This window comes from Anoplophora glabripennis, unplaced genomic scaffold, assembly GCF_000390285.2.
Source record: "Anoplophora glabripennis isolate ALB-LARVAE unplaced genomic scaffold, Agla_2.0 scaffold147, whole genome shotgun sequence".
Taxonomy (NCBI): Eukaryota; Metazoa; Arthropoda; class Insecta; order Coleoptera; family Cerambycidae; genus Anoplophora; species Anoplophora glabripennis.
In genome coordinates this window covers 284410-299877 of record NW_019416251.1, presented here as the reverse complement: position 1 = coordinate 299877, position 15468 = coordinate 284410, and the positions used below count along the sequence as shown (strand labels likewise).

Genomic DNA, 15468 nt, shown 5'->3' with positions numbered 1-15468 from the left:
CAAAAGGAACGTTAGTTTGGGGGTTCCCCGTCATCAGTATCCGGATCCGGAATATTTAGCTTATGTTAGCATATTTTTTGGTGTGTGTGCATATTTTTGTTCGTATTCGCGTTCCCGAGAAAGTAAGAACTAAAAATAAATCTTATTTTAGCGACGTTGTAGGTTAAGTTAGTGCTTTAAAATGGGTAAAAATAAAGGCAAAGGCAGAAAAAAATTTGTAGCTTTTGATTCAAACAATTTGCCATCACAATCTGATAGTGATAAGGCGACAAGTAAGACCAGCAATAAAAATCCTAAAAATATTAAAAGCAATAGAAATGATGATACCACTCCAATAGAAAAATATTCTGTGACACTTACAAGTGATATTGAATCGTCTGCTGATGTATCAACGACTTCTAATAGTACTAAAGGAGACGAAAGTACTGATACCTCTACCAAATTATGTGGACCATTGGATGAAAGTGTTTTAGATGAATTTCCGACTATTAAAGATAATAAACAGAACATTTCAAAATGTGAAAATGAAATAAGTTATGGAAACCATGAGCCGGAAAAAGTCAAAAATGGAATTCAAAATTTATCTGTGAGCTCTCACTCTGAAGATTCGTTCAATAAAAATTCTACTCAATTTGAAAGCAGGGGTAATAATGAATATAGAAATTACAGAAAAAGTTTTAATAATGCAAAACGAGGGGGCGGTAAGGGAACCCCATACCAGGATTCGTCAAACTTTTACAAGGAAACATATGATGCCGATACGTCCACCAGGAGGAGACCTCAGGGAACTGGTTATGATCGTCGAACCAATGTAAATAATACTAATTATAATGTACAACAATCACAACAAAAAACTAAGGATCCGTGTGATGGTGAATCTTTCCAGTATGATCACAGAAGAGGTATTAATACCCGTCAATATTCATGCAGGTACGATAAAAGAAATGACTCAGCCAATCTGGGCGATGGTGAATCTTTTCACAGCAGTGGTACCCAGTATGAAGGCAGAAGAGGTAATAATACTCGTCAATATTCAAACAGGTACGATAAAAGAAATGAAACAGCCAATCAAGGCAAATATTTGAAAGACAAAAGTGCAAATTACAAAAACTCTGCACCCCTTGAAGACTTATCAAACTTTGAAACACCACTAAATCCAAATGTACCTGAAACACAGAAACCGGTATCCGGAATCTGGGATAAACCTGTTGATACAAATAAAGAGAGGAACATCGGACAGTATCCACCACCGGGAAATAAGAATTGGGAAGCTCAATGCTGGGATGATCAGAATTCCAATAATCAACATACAGAACATCATTCAAGTCAAAATTTTGCGGAAACGGAAATTATTAACCCTGGCAATATAAATACAGATAGTAATAGTGGAACGAATTTAGTACCGGAAGATGAGGATTGGGATGCAGAAGCTGACGGTTATTCCAATAATCAGCATACAGTAATACAGTCAACCCAACATTTTTCAGAAACAAAGTCGAGCGACGCAGGTCAGTAACATTTAATGGTTTTTATTAGAAACTTATAATTTCCTTCATCACCTTAATGTTTTCATTTCCCAAGTACTATTTCTAAAAGTAAAGCAAAGTTTATTGTTATTCTAGTATACCTAACATACATGTTTTGACGACTTCAGCTTATTTCTTATTTATTATGTTTACGTCTAGAAATTGTAAAATATATTGTGAAGTACATACTTACAAGAACCCTGAAACAATAATGTGAGTACTTTATCAAATACGTACAAGACGAATTTTTGTTATTTGCAGAGATTAGCTATCAGTTTTTTTTGTTTTTTGGTAAAAAAAGTGTGTCATAACTTCAGTTGGTTATTTCTTTGAGTTATTTTCGACCAAAAACTATAATAAGCAAACGTTTGTGAGATAGGGGATGTTTAAGTTTAGAAAATATCACATTTACTTAGATGAAAATTGGGCTAATTATATAATTAATTAAAGGCAAAAATGAATAGGTATGCAGCAAGTAATATTGTTTCTAAGAATGAAGCATCTTTCACTTTATTTGAAAAATGAACCATTTTTTAGTTATACCTAATTTAATCATTGATAGTCCAAAAAAATTTCTGTTAATCATTATTTCTTTTTTTACTTGAATTTAATCTTAAACAAAAAGCATATTTCATGAATTGTCATATGTCGTTTAATATTTCAAAATTTAATTCAGGTGATTTTTTTATTGAGGTAAAACCAGACATGATTTTAATAGTGTCATAATTTTGACAAAATAAATTATTCAAAATATCTTTAATTCAATACGAACAGTTTATGTCAATTGTTTTCTTAGTTAGAAACCAAAAATTCTTCATAATGTAGATAGATCGTATCACAACAGATAATGCCAAGACAAAGAGTATATACAATTGTATATTCTCGTTGGCCAAGAGTCACTGAATAGATTATATAATCTATCTTTTGAAGCAGGTAATAATTGGTTGGAACATACACAGAACGATTCATTCAAATACACACCACATGCCGCAGTTGATTTATTTGAAAACAATTTTCCTGAAAAAAATAAACGTACTGACAACTGGAGAAGCAATAATAGGAAAAGCTTGCCTGCTATGCCCTCGCATCGTCAGGATACTACAAAGAGATTCAGCGAGGGAAATAAAGACGACTGGAACAAAGAAAGCCCAAGGAACAGAAATATCTTCGACAAACGTTCTGAGAGCACCGACAAGGAATACAAAATGTTTCTTGAGGAGGAGAGGAGGAATGAGAAAGTCATATTCGTGAGAGTGGAGGAAATTCAACAGGATTTGTTTGAAATGCCAAAAGATTATTCCTTGGGCCATTGCGTCGCTGAAGATATGAGGATGGGAAGCGGTATTGCCGTTACTTTCAAGTAAGTAATTATTAAAGATCTTGTATCAGTTTTGTCAGTAGTACATATTTAAGATAAGACGATTCACTGAAATTTATATTTGTTCAAAGGAAAATTTTAACTTTAAAAATGTATTCCCATTTTAGGAGGGAGTTCAAGCAGATGGAGTGCCTCTTGGATCAGAGACAGAAACAGGGTGGTCTTGCAGTGTTGGAGGATGAAGGTAAAGAAGGGACTAGGTACATTTATTACCTGATCACTAAACGTGAGTCGACCGGAAAACCGACCTACGAAAAGTTCTGGTCTTCGTTGCAAAAGATGAGGAACCATATTAGGGAGAACGACGTGAAAAAACTGGCAATTCCCCGACTGGGATGCGGCCTGGACAGGCTGGAATGGGACCGGGTGAAGCACATGATCGAGTTTCTGTTCAGAGACGTAGACGTGAAAATTACCGTCTGCAATTTCCAACAGGTGAGTTTTTCATTCGTTGACATAAGTGAATACGCCAAGTCTTGTTTAACTTTTGATTACGGTCTGTAACGTCACATTGTTGCAGAATTATGGACAAACTAAACAAAAGTTGCAAACGACCACCCATGCCGATAAGTCAAAGAAGTCAAAAACAAAGAAAAAGAAAAAATAATTCCTACTTGTATTAATTTTTGTCATAGATTGTTGTCCAAATATATCTACTGGTAATACTGCACCTAAAAATAAGGGAATACCGATCGTCGTTTATGATGAAGTAGATACTTTTCATTGTAGAAAATATTTACAATTATTTTAGATCATTTACAACAGTAATATTTGTGGTGGGGGTCAGGTTTAGCGTCCAACTTCATCATAAGTGACTTGTACCTACTCACTGCCAAATTGTAACCTGTAATGTATCTGTTGTTAGTGTGAGTGCCTTACGAACCGAATATTAGATCGTCGAATTCCAATTTGTTTGTTCTTATTGTAAACGTAAAGGACTAAATACGTTTGTTAACGCTGTTTGTAGCATATTTGCCAGGTTGGATGTGAAAAAACATTTTTATATTAAACGCATTTGACTTGTGGCTCGTGATCGCTAGCAAGCAAAATTTGCTTAAGTAGCTCTGTTGCGGGGTAACGGACTTGTGTAATTAAGTGGTCTTCCTAGTGTAGTCGCTATAGCAGATTTTCCAATCAGTTTAAAAGTTTTCGAAACAAACTGGCAAGTGATTTGTAACGGCTACGAGGAAAGCACATGCGGAATAAAAAATGTATATGTTGATTGATAGAAAATATGTAACAAGACCTCTAATTATAGCTTTGCTTTGGTTCTCTATTTCTGAACAGTCCAGAATCATTGCAGAACTATAAACACAATAGACAAAATTCTGAACGATTCGGAACTATCCGGAGTTATTTGAAAACCAGAACGCATTACAAAAATATACTAAGTTCGAATAAAACCAAAACAAACATTGCGAAATTCTGAACCGTTCAAGTCATTTTTAATTTTTTTTTCATTTTTGAGCATGTTTTTCAACTGTGATTACAGATTTTTTTATTTCATCAAAAAGTATATGTCAAAACAAAAAAATGATCACCGGCAGAACTCTGTACGATGATTTTTCTTCGAAAAAAAAAAATGTTTCAGACTGGAAAAAGACACAGAAAGGTATACTTTCACCTAGTTTCGTAAAAATTAAATTATTTTTGCGGAAATGAGAAATAAATAAAAAATCAGAAAAAAAATCTGTTTTTCGCATTTTTCTCGGAAATTTTGAGGTTATCTTAAAAAGTGACTTCTACAAAAGTTATAGATTTTTGCATGGTCTACAACTTTTGTATTGGATATTTTTTTGTTTGGCGTCAACTTTCGCCAGAAATCCCAATGATACAATTTTTCACAACTTTTCAACCCTGCTCATGCATTTATTTTTTATAGGTTTATACCTTTACCATTTCCACTTTTTTTTTCTCCAAGTGTACTTTGGTTGGACTATTTATATAACGGCATGTTTTAATCAAACACAATATTTTCCGTAATCACTTTGCAATCCTTTGGCCATCATATTGTTCATTCTATCGCCCATCAAATTTAACTAACGTAAGGCTGTCTCCTTTTCCCCACAGAGCGAAGAATCTCCTGATAAATCCCTAAATTATACGTGCAAGGTAGTAAACGTAGAAAAGTCCATTGCCGATATCGAATCAGAAACGATCATAATGTATCTATCTTCGGAGGACGGGCATATATCGAAGGAAATGGAACAACTACAGAAAAAATTTTTCTTCCTCGACCAGTTCAGACGTTCGCCGAAACAGTTGGGAGATGTTATAAGATACGAAGACAAATGTAAATACTACATATTATATGGATGCATTGTTAGAAAGACCAGCAAGGATCCCTTCAGCTTTTCAAGCTTATTCAAGTGCATTTCACAGATCAATAAGAGTAACAGGAAAGATAAATATGTATACGTAGGTATACAGGCTATTAAAGATGATAATGATGATTTGCTAATGGAGAAAATTTTAAGTCTTCTGAAGAATTATCTGAGTAAAGTCGATATATATGTTTGCTGGTCCGACTTGCTGGATAAGATGCCTATTTCCTATCGAGACTCTTAATAGGGCTTTATTCATATTTTTCTACCAGAGGAACTCATGAAAATAGCGATAGATACATTACGGAATGTTTTTAATAATCAATTTGTAGGTAAATAACTTAAGTTAGTTTTTTAAGTTTTTCGAAAGGGCAAGTCAAAATTCCTTCCGCAGCCTTAAAACAATAAAATGAAACAAGTTCTTATGAACAAATAGTTCAAAGATCTTCATTGTCCAGAATTAACTTTTTTTTAGTACAATTTCATGTAAATATAAAATGTTTTGTGACTGTGTAAAGTAGAAACTTGCGGATTGTCGCTAAAAATGCATTGTTTCAGGGAAAAACAGGTTTCAATTTTCTGCTGCGGTTTCAGTTATTTTGGTGTGTTCGAGTTATTAAACGTTATATTAGATATTTTTTAAGATTTTATTCAAATGTTAGATTCTAGTAAACTGAAAATAGTTCCATGAAACAATATTTAGAGACCTATATTACAGCTGATATTCTTTCGAATGCAGTTAAGTTGGTATAAATCGTAAAAAATAATCAATACAGCTGCAAATTTTACAGAAAAATGATGTTTGATCAACTTTTTCTACTTATTTGCACTCGTATAATGACGGATGGAAATATTCTCAGTTCGCAGTGAGTACAAACGAGTATAAAATGCCTCCAAAACCGGTAACGGCAGTAGAAAATTGAAATCTTTTTTTCTTCTGGAAAGATGCGTTTCAGAGATACGAGTATATCCAACAGTTTGAAAACCATTGAAAATTTCAAATATGCCACAATTTGTGCTTTACACGGCGACATATTTTTTTTTTATAAAGTTTTTTATGAAATTTGCATGCAACTGGCTTTTCGTATTCACATAAAATTGTACTTGATGGAGATGTTAGTTCTCCGTCAAATTAGGAAAAAATTAAAAAAAAAAGCATCTACTTTAGAGAACGGCGTTTGTTATGTTGTTTTGCAGAGTTCGCCGTTCACGAATAGGGAGTTAATTTTGACTCGGCCTGTATTCTGTGGGGATAAAATATTTATCTTTATATATATCTTGTAGTGCCGAGGAATGAGAAACTGTTTATTAACAATAATTCCAATATATCTTATTAAGTAAATATAAAACTTTCAAAATCAGGAAATTCGCCTTTAAGGATGAACATTTTCGCAGCTTCTCTAAAAACCTTCTCGATCTATACAGAAAAGTGCACTTTTTATAAAATAGTAATGAGGCAGTTTGTTTAGACGTGTATTTTGAATTTCCCGTCAAAATCAGGATGCTTTATGGGATTATAGATATAGCTTAGATATACTTTCAGCCTTACCTTGCTTTGTTTATATTTACATTATAACTAATATCGATATATGTACGATTTTTTTTTAGATTAATAAATATTACCTATTTTATTTGTGTTTTAATGTATGGAGTGAATGACACATGCACTTTTCTTGAATACGATTGAAGATAATGAAACTTTTGAAAACGGTTCCAGAGACCGTCACTCAATTAGCATAAAAAAATATAGTTCCAATAATTTTTTTATATAAACTTTCTATGTGGCAATTTTTTTTATACTTTCTGTGGGCGTCTATTTGGGATGTTGGCTGGTATTCGGTAATTGAACTTACACTGCTTTTTTAAATTTTCATATATTAAACATAATTCTACAACCAAGGTCATTCTTTGACACTTTGACCACAGAACATCCCTATCTTTGAGCAACAACAAAACTTCTACCAATCAGAACACGGAACTAAACATTTCTACCGCACGGTCCGTAAAAAAGGACTCTTTACGGACCGTGCCTCTACCGGACAAGCCTTAACTAAGCTCAGTGCTACCAACTACACTGCCAACCTACTTCAAGGCGGCAAATTTAAATAAATTGCCTACATTTCGATGATTTTCAATTCAAGTTAACGTTGAAAATCATTTCTGAAATTCCCACATTTGACATACAGGGTGTGCCAAAAATTAAAGCCAAGTTGACGAATGGTGATGGACTGTCCAGCCAGTAAACTAAATTCGACCTAGATAAAAGTCTCTTATAGGCATTTTTTCCGTTTTAAAGTCTTTTTAAATGATTTTTTTAATCGCCGTATTTCGACGGTCAGTTGATTTGATAAATTCGTTGACCCTAAATTATTCAAAATACTGCAAATAAAAGCAAAAAAAAACAAAATATTTACATGGTACAATTAATAATATGTATAGTCTTTCTTTGACGCAGCAATTCGGCATTGAAATATTTGAAAATCTTGTTCCCGTATTTATTTAGCCATACCCACATACAGGTCTGGTCGAACTAAACTTGGAGGTGGTAGAGATGTATACGCCCAGTTGAAGAATGCGAGCGCGGGCAAACAAAATACAAACACAGCTGCATTGGGCCACTCGGCAATAAATCTGAGCTGTTGACAAGTGGTTGACAAATTACCCAGCAGTGCAGTGCAGCAATGAGGAATTTGGTGTGAATCAGGCAATTGTAATTTATTATAGACACCACTTTTCAGGAAAAACATTTGCCGAAATATGTTGACTGCCCAAATATTTTTAGTTTATTTCAGATGCAAGAGAACAATTTACAAGAAAAAACAGTTATTTTGGACAAGTTTATTAAAAATCACGTGATTCGCTTTACAAAACATACAGTACTAAATAAAAATACTTAACACGAATAAAACAAAGGCACATTTTGACATACGCATTTGCACGAAATAAAAAATTAAAAATTGTTCTAAACGTTGCTTACCCTTTCAAATCTTAACATTATCTAATATTTTGTCCCAACTAAAGTCGGCAGTTTCGGGCAGTCTTATCAGATTCGCTTCGACGTAGGGCAAGATTTGTTTAAAGGTTGAGTAGCCTTCGAGTGTCGAAACATCCCCAACGATTATTAATTTATGTTTCGCCCTCGTTATAGCTACCGTCAGTCTTCGTTTGTCTTCCAATATTTCGTACTAAAAAACAGGAAATATATTTTTATACAACATTAAAAACTGAAGAAAAGAAGATTGTTTATCTTCCGAGAGACAGACGTAATCTCAAAATTTCTTGTTATACTTGATGTCAAAAATGAAGCACATTTATGGTACAAGTTATCTAAAAATGTTTCCTATACCTCCAATAAATGAAGATATTTAAACAAAACATATATAAAGTAGCATTTAAAGTGAAAAAATTTGTTTTTAACATTGTATCGAGTACACAATATTGACCTATTTCCTAAAATCATTTAAATAGTTGTAAATTTACCTGAATGTATCTTTAAAATAAGTTAAAAATAATATTTTCGTAATTAAATACTAGACAGCGCTATAGTCCGCAGAGTAGTAGTCCCGCAATATAAATAGTTTAAAAATGGAATTTTCACTAGAAAAAATTCTCAGAAACGAGATTTCCAAGGACAAACAAAATATTCTTACATTTAGACGAGAAAGCATATCTTCATTTTTCAGAAATCGTTACACATTGGACATTAAACGTCTTACCTTATTAGTGACTTTAGGAACAGAAACATCCCTCGATTTCGAACTGGAATAAATTATCACATTTTTATCTTTACCCTGAAACTGATCAACGGTACTAATGTCGACACTGTCTGTTTGTAGTAGAAGAGATATTTGTGCGACTTGAGCCCTAAACGTAGCGATTACCCCTATGTCGTGCGACTGAATCCCCGCCTAAAAAAAAAATCAAATTGCCGATATTTTATACCTAATACCAAGGTTTTAGTAACGATTTACCTTCAACAAAGCCTTCACTAAATGGAAAACCACCGCTGCCTCGTAAACGTTTGCACAGCTCTGACCTTCACCATTTTCATCGGTACTTTTATGTGTACGCCAAGGAACGACGTGCTGAAAATTCCACACCGGTCCGGTATCCAAGAACTGTACGGCGTTTTCCATGGATTCATCCAAAGCTTTTACTAACCAACGATCGGACGTCAATTCTAGGGCCTGAAAAAAAGAGTGACACGTAGAATCTTTGAAGGGAATTTGTTTCTTATAATACCTCTGGTTCGGGCAGTTTCAAACTCGCATTGGCAACACTATCGTTACCGATTTTAAGCTCTCCGCGATACGTGACGTGATTCGCTAAGGCCGTTATAGTCGCGTTCATCCGGTAATTTAAATTTAAGGCTATCGCCGCTTCTTTGCTGTACAGCCTTTCGAATAAACTTTCGGACATTCCCATTTCACTAGAAATAAACATAGAATTAAATTTAAGCTTGCTCTTAATACGAAAAAAACTCACATCGCGTCCCTGCTTCTAATGACAGCCGGCAGCTGATTCGGATCTCCTATCAGTATGAAAGTGTTTGCTGAATGAAGAGGTCTAATAACGGAACTCTGGACCACTTGGGTGCTCTCGTCTACGATACAAATGTCCATAACTCGTTTCGACAGTATCGGATGACCAGATCCTAAGCACGTCACGGCTACGACTTGCTGAAAGGGGTGTTTTTACAAAAACTACTGAAAATTCACATTTTTCGCAACGTCGAATATGATTTGACCCCAAACTTGCAATTGAAACAATTTAAACCGTTATTAAATATGAAAAAATGTAGGAAAAGCCTTAATAATAGTTCGCCGTGCAAGATTTAAAATAATATACCACTTACCGCGCTGTTATAAACTTCCGCAAGCTGTTCTGGCGTAGTACAGTCTTTCGTAAGCCAATACTCCGAATGGTCTTTCAAACTGGGATGTATCCTCGACTCGGAACCTAACCTTAACAGTTTGACGCCATAACTGACGAGCCGTGTACACACATTGTCGACAGCTGAGTGAGTGTGGCTCGTTATAAGGACAGACTTACCTAGTTCCACTAGTAACTGGATCAAGGCCACTATAGTGGCGGTTTTTCCTGTAAAGACGTCGCAAATCAAACGTTGGGAAAGCGAAAAAAGACATATTTCTTTACCTGTGCCGGGCATCCCTTCGATGAGGAAATAGTCGTTGGCGGCTATAGCCTTCAACACGGCTCTCTGTTGGACTACGTTCAGCCTCCTTAATATCGCTTTTCCCTTGGACCCGATCACTTTAGGCAGACGAGACTTGAACGTCGGAGGTATCTTGTCCACTACTATTCTCCTCAACTTTTCCGCTCTATCTGTTAACCCCAACAACAACGTTAAGCTCGTCAGATTGAAAGACTGTATAGAACTGGAATCGTAACTGTCTATATAAAAGGTCTGGTCTCGATATTTTTTATTTAAGTCCCTAAAAAAAGTAGAGTAAGTTTCGAGAACGTTTTAATATCAATTCGCTTACCTGTCTAGCGTTACAGTGATGGAGTTTGGCGTTATATCTGTCACGAAGCCTGCCGATATCGCAGGCCTACTCGCAACGCTAACGACGACGTAATTGCTTTCCTTTATTCCGTGAGAAAAGAAGTTGTAGCCTGGTTCGTCATGAATCCTTACAAAAGTATGCTCGATTACACCATTGCATTCTTTTCCGATGTGCGACACTTTTAAGTTTATGATGCATTTTCCATTACTTTCCCTAAAATATAGAAAATAAGTTACATTTTTTTAATTAGTATTCGATTTTGTCGTACCTTTCCTCTGGAGGCAAAGTGTATATTTCTCTGAGATCCTTCGAGCCCTTTTTTGTGTTAGACTCGAGTGCTAACAAGGACACCCAGTGTATGAAGTAGTTGAGGTGTGATTCGTCCAAGTAAAAGAAAACTTCATCCTGTATATTTTTTAATGTTTTCATCGATGAAATATCCTCATTATTGTATCTGAAAAACCAGTTGAAAATTTTGCGACAGAAAAACATTTTTCGATTGTAAATTATGCACCGTCTTCAAGTTATATTAAAAATGGTTTAGACGCAGGGTAGTCAGAATTAGAAAAAAGTTGTTATCATCGGCGTTTCACCATTTGCTGGTAAAAATACCGTTGAAAATAGCAGATTCATTTTTAATGACTGTCACATTGACTTTTTCAATGAAACTTTGAGTAGTTATATCTTTCACTAGATTTCCATGCACCCCGTCGAGCGATGCGACCTGAGCTGAACAAATCACAAATTTATTCCAATTGAACCTAAACGTTTCTTACTATTTTCGTTCTTCAATAAAGTCACCACCTAGAGTGTGGATTCAAAACAGTAAAACTAACGTTTCCATAAAAACGTACAGAAAAAGTACGAAACGATAAAAATAAAATAAAAAAGGGAAAATCGAAAAATTGGGTTTACTCGAGATATATCACAAAACTAAAAAAATGTCCGAGATCTATGTTATATCAATAGTCCCTTAATAATACAGCTTTTTTTCTGAACCTCTCACCCTTTTCAATATTCTCACGATAAATAATCTATCACAGTGTATTCAAATTATGTGTCAATTTAGATACTGTAGGAACGCTTACTTGGCAAAGGCTGTGCAAATGACATTGTAAGGGCATTTCGCACAACTCGTGTGGTTGATGGGCTCCGGTAGATCAGGCGGAACAAGTCTTTTCCTTTTAATTTTGTCGTCTTCCACTATTTTTGGCTTTCTAGTCAAATAATAAGCCAATTCATTCCTCATTATTATTATATCCCTCTTTTCTTTCTGTGTGGGTGGAATTTCTCTTAATACCCCATCCCTTCGAAAAAAGTAAGAATTTTTATTATTTTACGTACATTATAATTATTACAGAAGCAACAATTTTTCTCGACTCTAATTTCTTAAGTTTAAGTTTACATTCTGCAACATTATATGACTTTCTAATCAGATAATTTAATGAAGAAACATTTTACAAAAATTCTGAATTTTGAAAAACAAATTTATGTTGCTAAAGGTTATATGTAGCCTTTCTATAAACACGTCCCTCATTGAAACATACACACTATACGTCCTAGTAATTAAAAAAAAATACGAATAAAACTATATAAAACTTGAAAAATACATAATAAAACGAACATAAAAAATATAGCTGATAATATTTAAATGTGTTAAACGGTTGTTGCCAAACCATATCTGCCAATGAATTTACTGATTTCGTCACCAAATGTCACAAAACCCTTAAAATTAAAGAAACTGTCTTACTTGAGATACAGCAGCAGCCCAGAAGGAACTTCGTAGCCCAATTTATTCATCATCATAATGTACATCAAAACTTGTCCTCGGTGTTCCAAAGAAACCGAGGCTCTCCCGGTTTTTACTTCGAGGGGCATCAAACTGTGGTCGGTTCTCACACTTACGTCTACTTTTCCTTTAATCCCCAGCTCAGGGCACCAGATATTTTCTTCTATGTCGTCTATGCTGTTAATTGTACCCTTCCAGTCTTCCTTGTTACGCTTGAGATTCGGCTGCCTTTTCGTTTGTATATCTTTGACGTACATATGTATAAAAGACACGATCTTCGGAACATATTTCATTAGTTCTTCTTCGATTAGTTCTATCGTTAAATCACAGTCATATATACTTGAAATCTGGAAACGACACGTTTACAGTAATAAGGTATTCACAAAAATTTAGAACTTACAGTGTTACGATTTTTGAGGAGATCCTTTGCAATCTTCTCGATTTCTTCCTGGTTATGAATCTTATTTTTCAAAACGTGTTGCAATAAACTGTGTACCAGACTTCCCACAAGCATGGCTTTGTTGGCAGGGTCGAAACCGTGGAAGCAATCACTCAATACGCTCTTTCTCTTACACCACAGTGTATCTACAGATTATACATACTGGTACGACAAAAAAAAACAAAACTGGTGCGATACTCACTGACTACGCTTGTTGCAGAAATCAGAAAATCGGGCTCATATACAACCAAACCATAGTCGTTATTAACAATCCATTCAACTTCATTTAGTTTTTTAGCCGATATGTGAAGGGTATCCCCGATGTTCAGCTGAGAATGCATCCTTAACAATTAAATATAGGAATGTCATTTCAAATATATTATAAAAGAGAAATCTTACCAAAATCCTTCCAAGTTGCAAAGAGCTTGCTCACCGTTTTTAGTTGATTTTAAAGTTATTACATTTTTTGTTGGAAATGCATTTATATTCATTATTTTGCAGTGTTGAGATTCCCTCAGATCCAGTTTATATTCAAGTTGGGACTACATAAAAAAAAATATTTGTACAACAAATAGATTCTTTTATTTTGCATAAATTGTATAACACAAAAACAAGTTATTATCTACTTTGAAAAAATTAATAGATTCTGGTCTTCTGAACCTAAGAAATACTGCCTCTATTTTCACTTACGGGTATTAACATTTCCTCATTCCATTCGTCGCTAAAACTAAATTCCCAATTCGGAATATTTACGTTATTCTCTTGTCCTTTATCAAGATTATTACATTTTTCAGGGGAGACCTCTTTTGCATTCAATTTCAGAGATTTATTATTTCCTTTACGGACTTTCGAATCACTTATTTTTGCCTGTTTTGATGAAGACGGTTTTTCATTTATACAGTCTGAAAAGTTTAATTTTATCTTTACTTTTGTGCTTGGACTTTGGGAACCATTACAAACATTTGCGTGACTTTTTGTAGGTGTCAATTCATTCCGATGTTTGGCTTCTAAAGATCTATAAAGATAAAAGACTTTACAACGTACATAATTTTGAATATTCTCAAGCAAATTTTGCCTACCCCGGTACTCCCTTTGCTTAAGACTAGGCATAATAAATAATACTTGAATAAATTTATACTAAACTTACTTGGCAGAAGCTGTAGGTGAAATATATTTTAAAATCGAACTTTGTTTCTTTTCACTACAACTAACAAATTCCACTTCTGGATCATTTTTTTGACTTTTGCTTGGAGTTATTTTTACAAAACTCTCTATTATTTGTACATTAAATTCATTCACATTATTTGGAGATTTATCAAATAACTTCTTAGGTGTCTTTTTGGTTTTAATTGGAGTTTTTCCTGTTAAATTGCTTTGGTTTGCATTTGCCGAGTTGTTACTTTCCTTTGGAGTCCGTTTTTTTGGAGTCGATTTTCGATTTACTTTATTTTCAATAATTTCATCAACTTTAGAAACTAATGTATGGTTTTCTTTAGATTTTTCAATAGTATCTTCATTGAACAACATCTTCTTTGCAGGACTTTTTATTTTGTCCATAAATCTCTCAAATTTCTTTTCGGGTGTGTAATATTCGATTAGAGCCTCAGCAGACAATAGTTGTTCCGGGCTTTTGACAGATATAACTGAATTATAAGAACTTGCAATAGGTTTAGCATTTTTGTCTTGTTCACTTATGCTGGGTTTTCTATCTGGAGTTAATTCTCTTTCAAAAATTATATTTTTTTTCTTTTGCGGTGGACTGAGTGTGTTGATATCGTCTCCCTTACGTTTAGTCACTACAGCTGATTTTCTACAATCTTTTAAATCTTCTGTACTGGTAGAAGATACATCCAACTTTTCTTGTTTAATAAAAAAGTTAGTAATTTTCATATGGCCTTTTACTACCTGTAAAATTAAAATTGGTATTTATTTTAATATTTAATTAAAACAGCTAATTTACCAGTACATTTTTTGCCGATTTTTTCATTTCCAACAATTTTCAATTGATAATAAATGATTTTTCACGAGTTGTAGGTTTTCCCACCAATTTGAAGGTTACTTTTTTGACTCTCCTCTTTTCATTTCGCGCCATTTTATTTTACAGACGTAAATATCCGTTATATCTGTTGTTCCTTCACGGAGTAATTGGGTAGATTAGAGTAAAAGTACAATTCTAGCAAGAGTAAAGAGCCAAATTCACTATATTTCGAGGATACCCTCATGCACGTTTCTTATGCGAAGTGGACCAAAGATAAATTTAATGGAATCATTTTTATAATTTACATGATTTCTGTATGTTTTACATACAGAGAACCCTAAACTGACCCAATTTAACATCAATTTAATTTTTGTATGTTAAAAATCAAGAAACGCATGCGTACGAACTGCCTTAAAGCAAAGTGGATTGTATTTGTATTGGTCTGGTCTTCTGTGGTTCATTGCTATTGCATCAGTAATGTGTTGTTTCTGTTCTAAATTGTAAAT

At 34.1% G+C, this 15468-nt stretch overlaps 2 protein-coding genes across 3 annotated transcripts; one reads left to right on the top strand and one right to left on the bottom strand.

The window, feature by feature from the left end:
• Positions 1-9: 9 nt before the first annotated feature.
• Positions 10-6859, top strand: LOC108909621 (putative uncharacterized protein DDB_G0282133). 2 transcript variants are annotated; one of them, XM_018714008.1, is made up of 4 exons: positions 10-1508; positions 2460-2886; positions 3012-3339; positions 4975-6859. In XM_018714008.1, exons 1-4 carry the CDS (start codon positions 182-184, stop codon positions 5470-5472), a joined length of 2580 nt encoding a protein of 859 aa, XP_018569524.1. In that variant the 5' UTR covers positions 10-181; the 3' UTR covers positions 5473-6859. The 2 variants fall into 2 exon arrangements, with proteins under 2 accessions (XP_018569524.1, XP_018569525.1); XM_018714009.1 differs by lacking the exon at positions 4975-6859 and adding an exon at positions 3425-4367.
• Positions 6860-8070: 1211 nt separating this feature from the next.
• Positions 8071-14973, bottom strand: LOC108909597 (DNA replication ATP-dependent helicase/nuclease DNA2). Its single transcript, XM_018713979.1, has 17 exons — positions 14945-14973; positions 14132-14889; positions 13675-13999; positions 13384-13526; positions 13187-13326; positions 12946-13130; positions 12507-12892; positions 11845-12063; positions 11025-11210; positions 10736-10969; positions 10386-10684; positions 10084-10328; positions 9714-9907; positions 9471-9657; positions 9200-9415; positions 8945-9136; positions 8071-8413 (listed from the first exon to the last, which is right to left on the bottom strand). Exons 1-17 carry the CDS (start codon positions 14969-14971, stop codon positions 8210-8212), a joined length of 4140 nt encoding a protein of 1379 aa, XP_018569495.1. The 5' UTR covers positions 14972-14973; the 3' UTR covers positions 8071-8209.
• Positions 14974-15468: the final 495 nt, after the last annotated feature.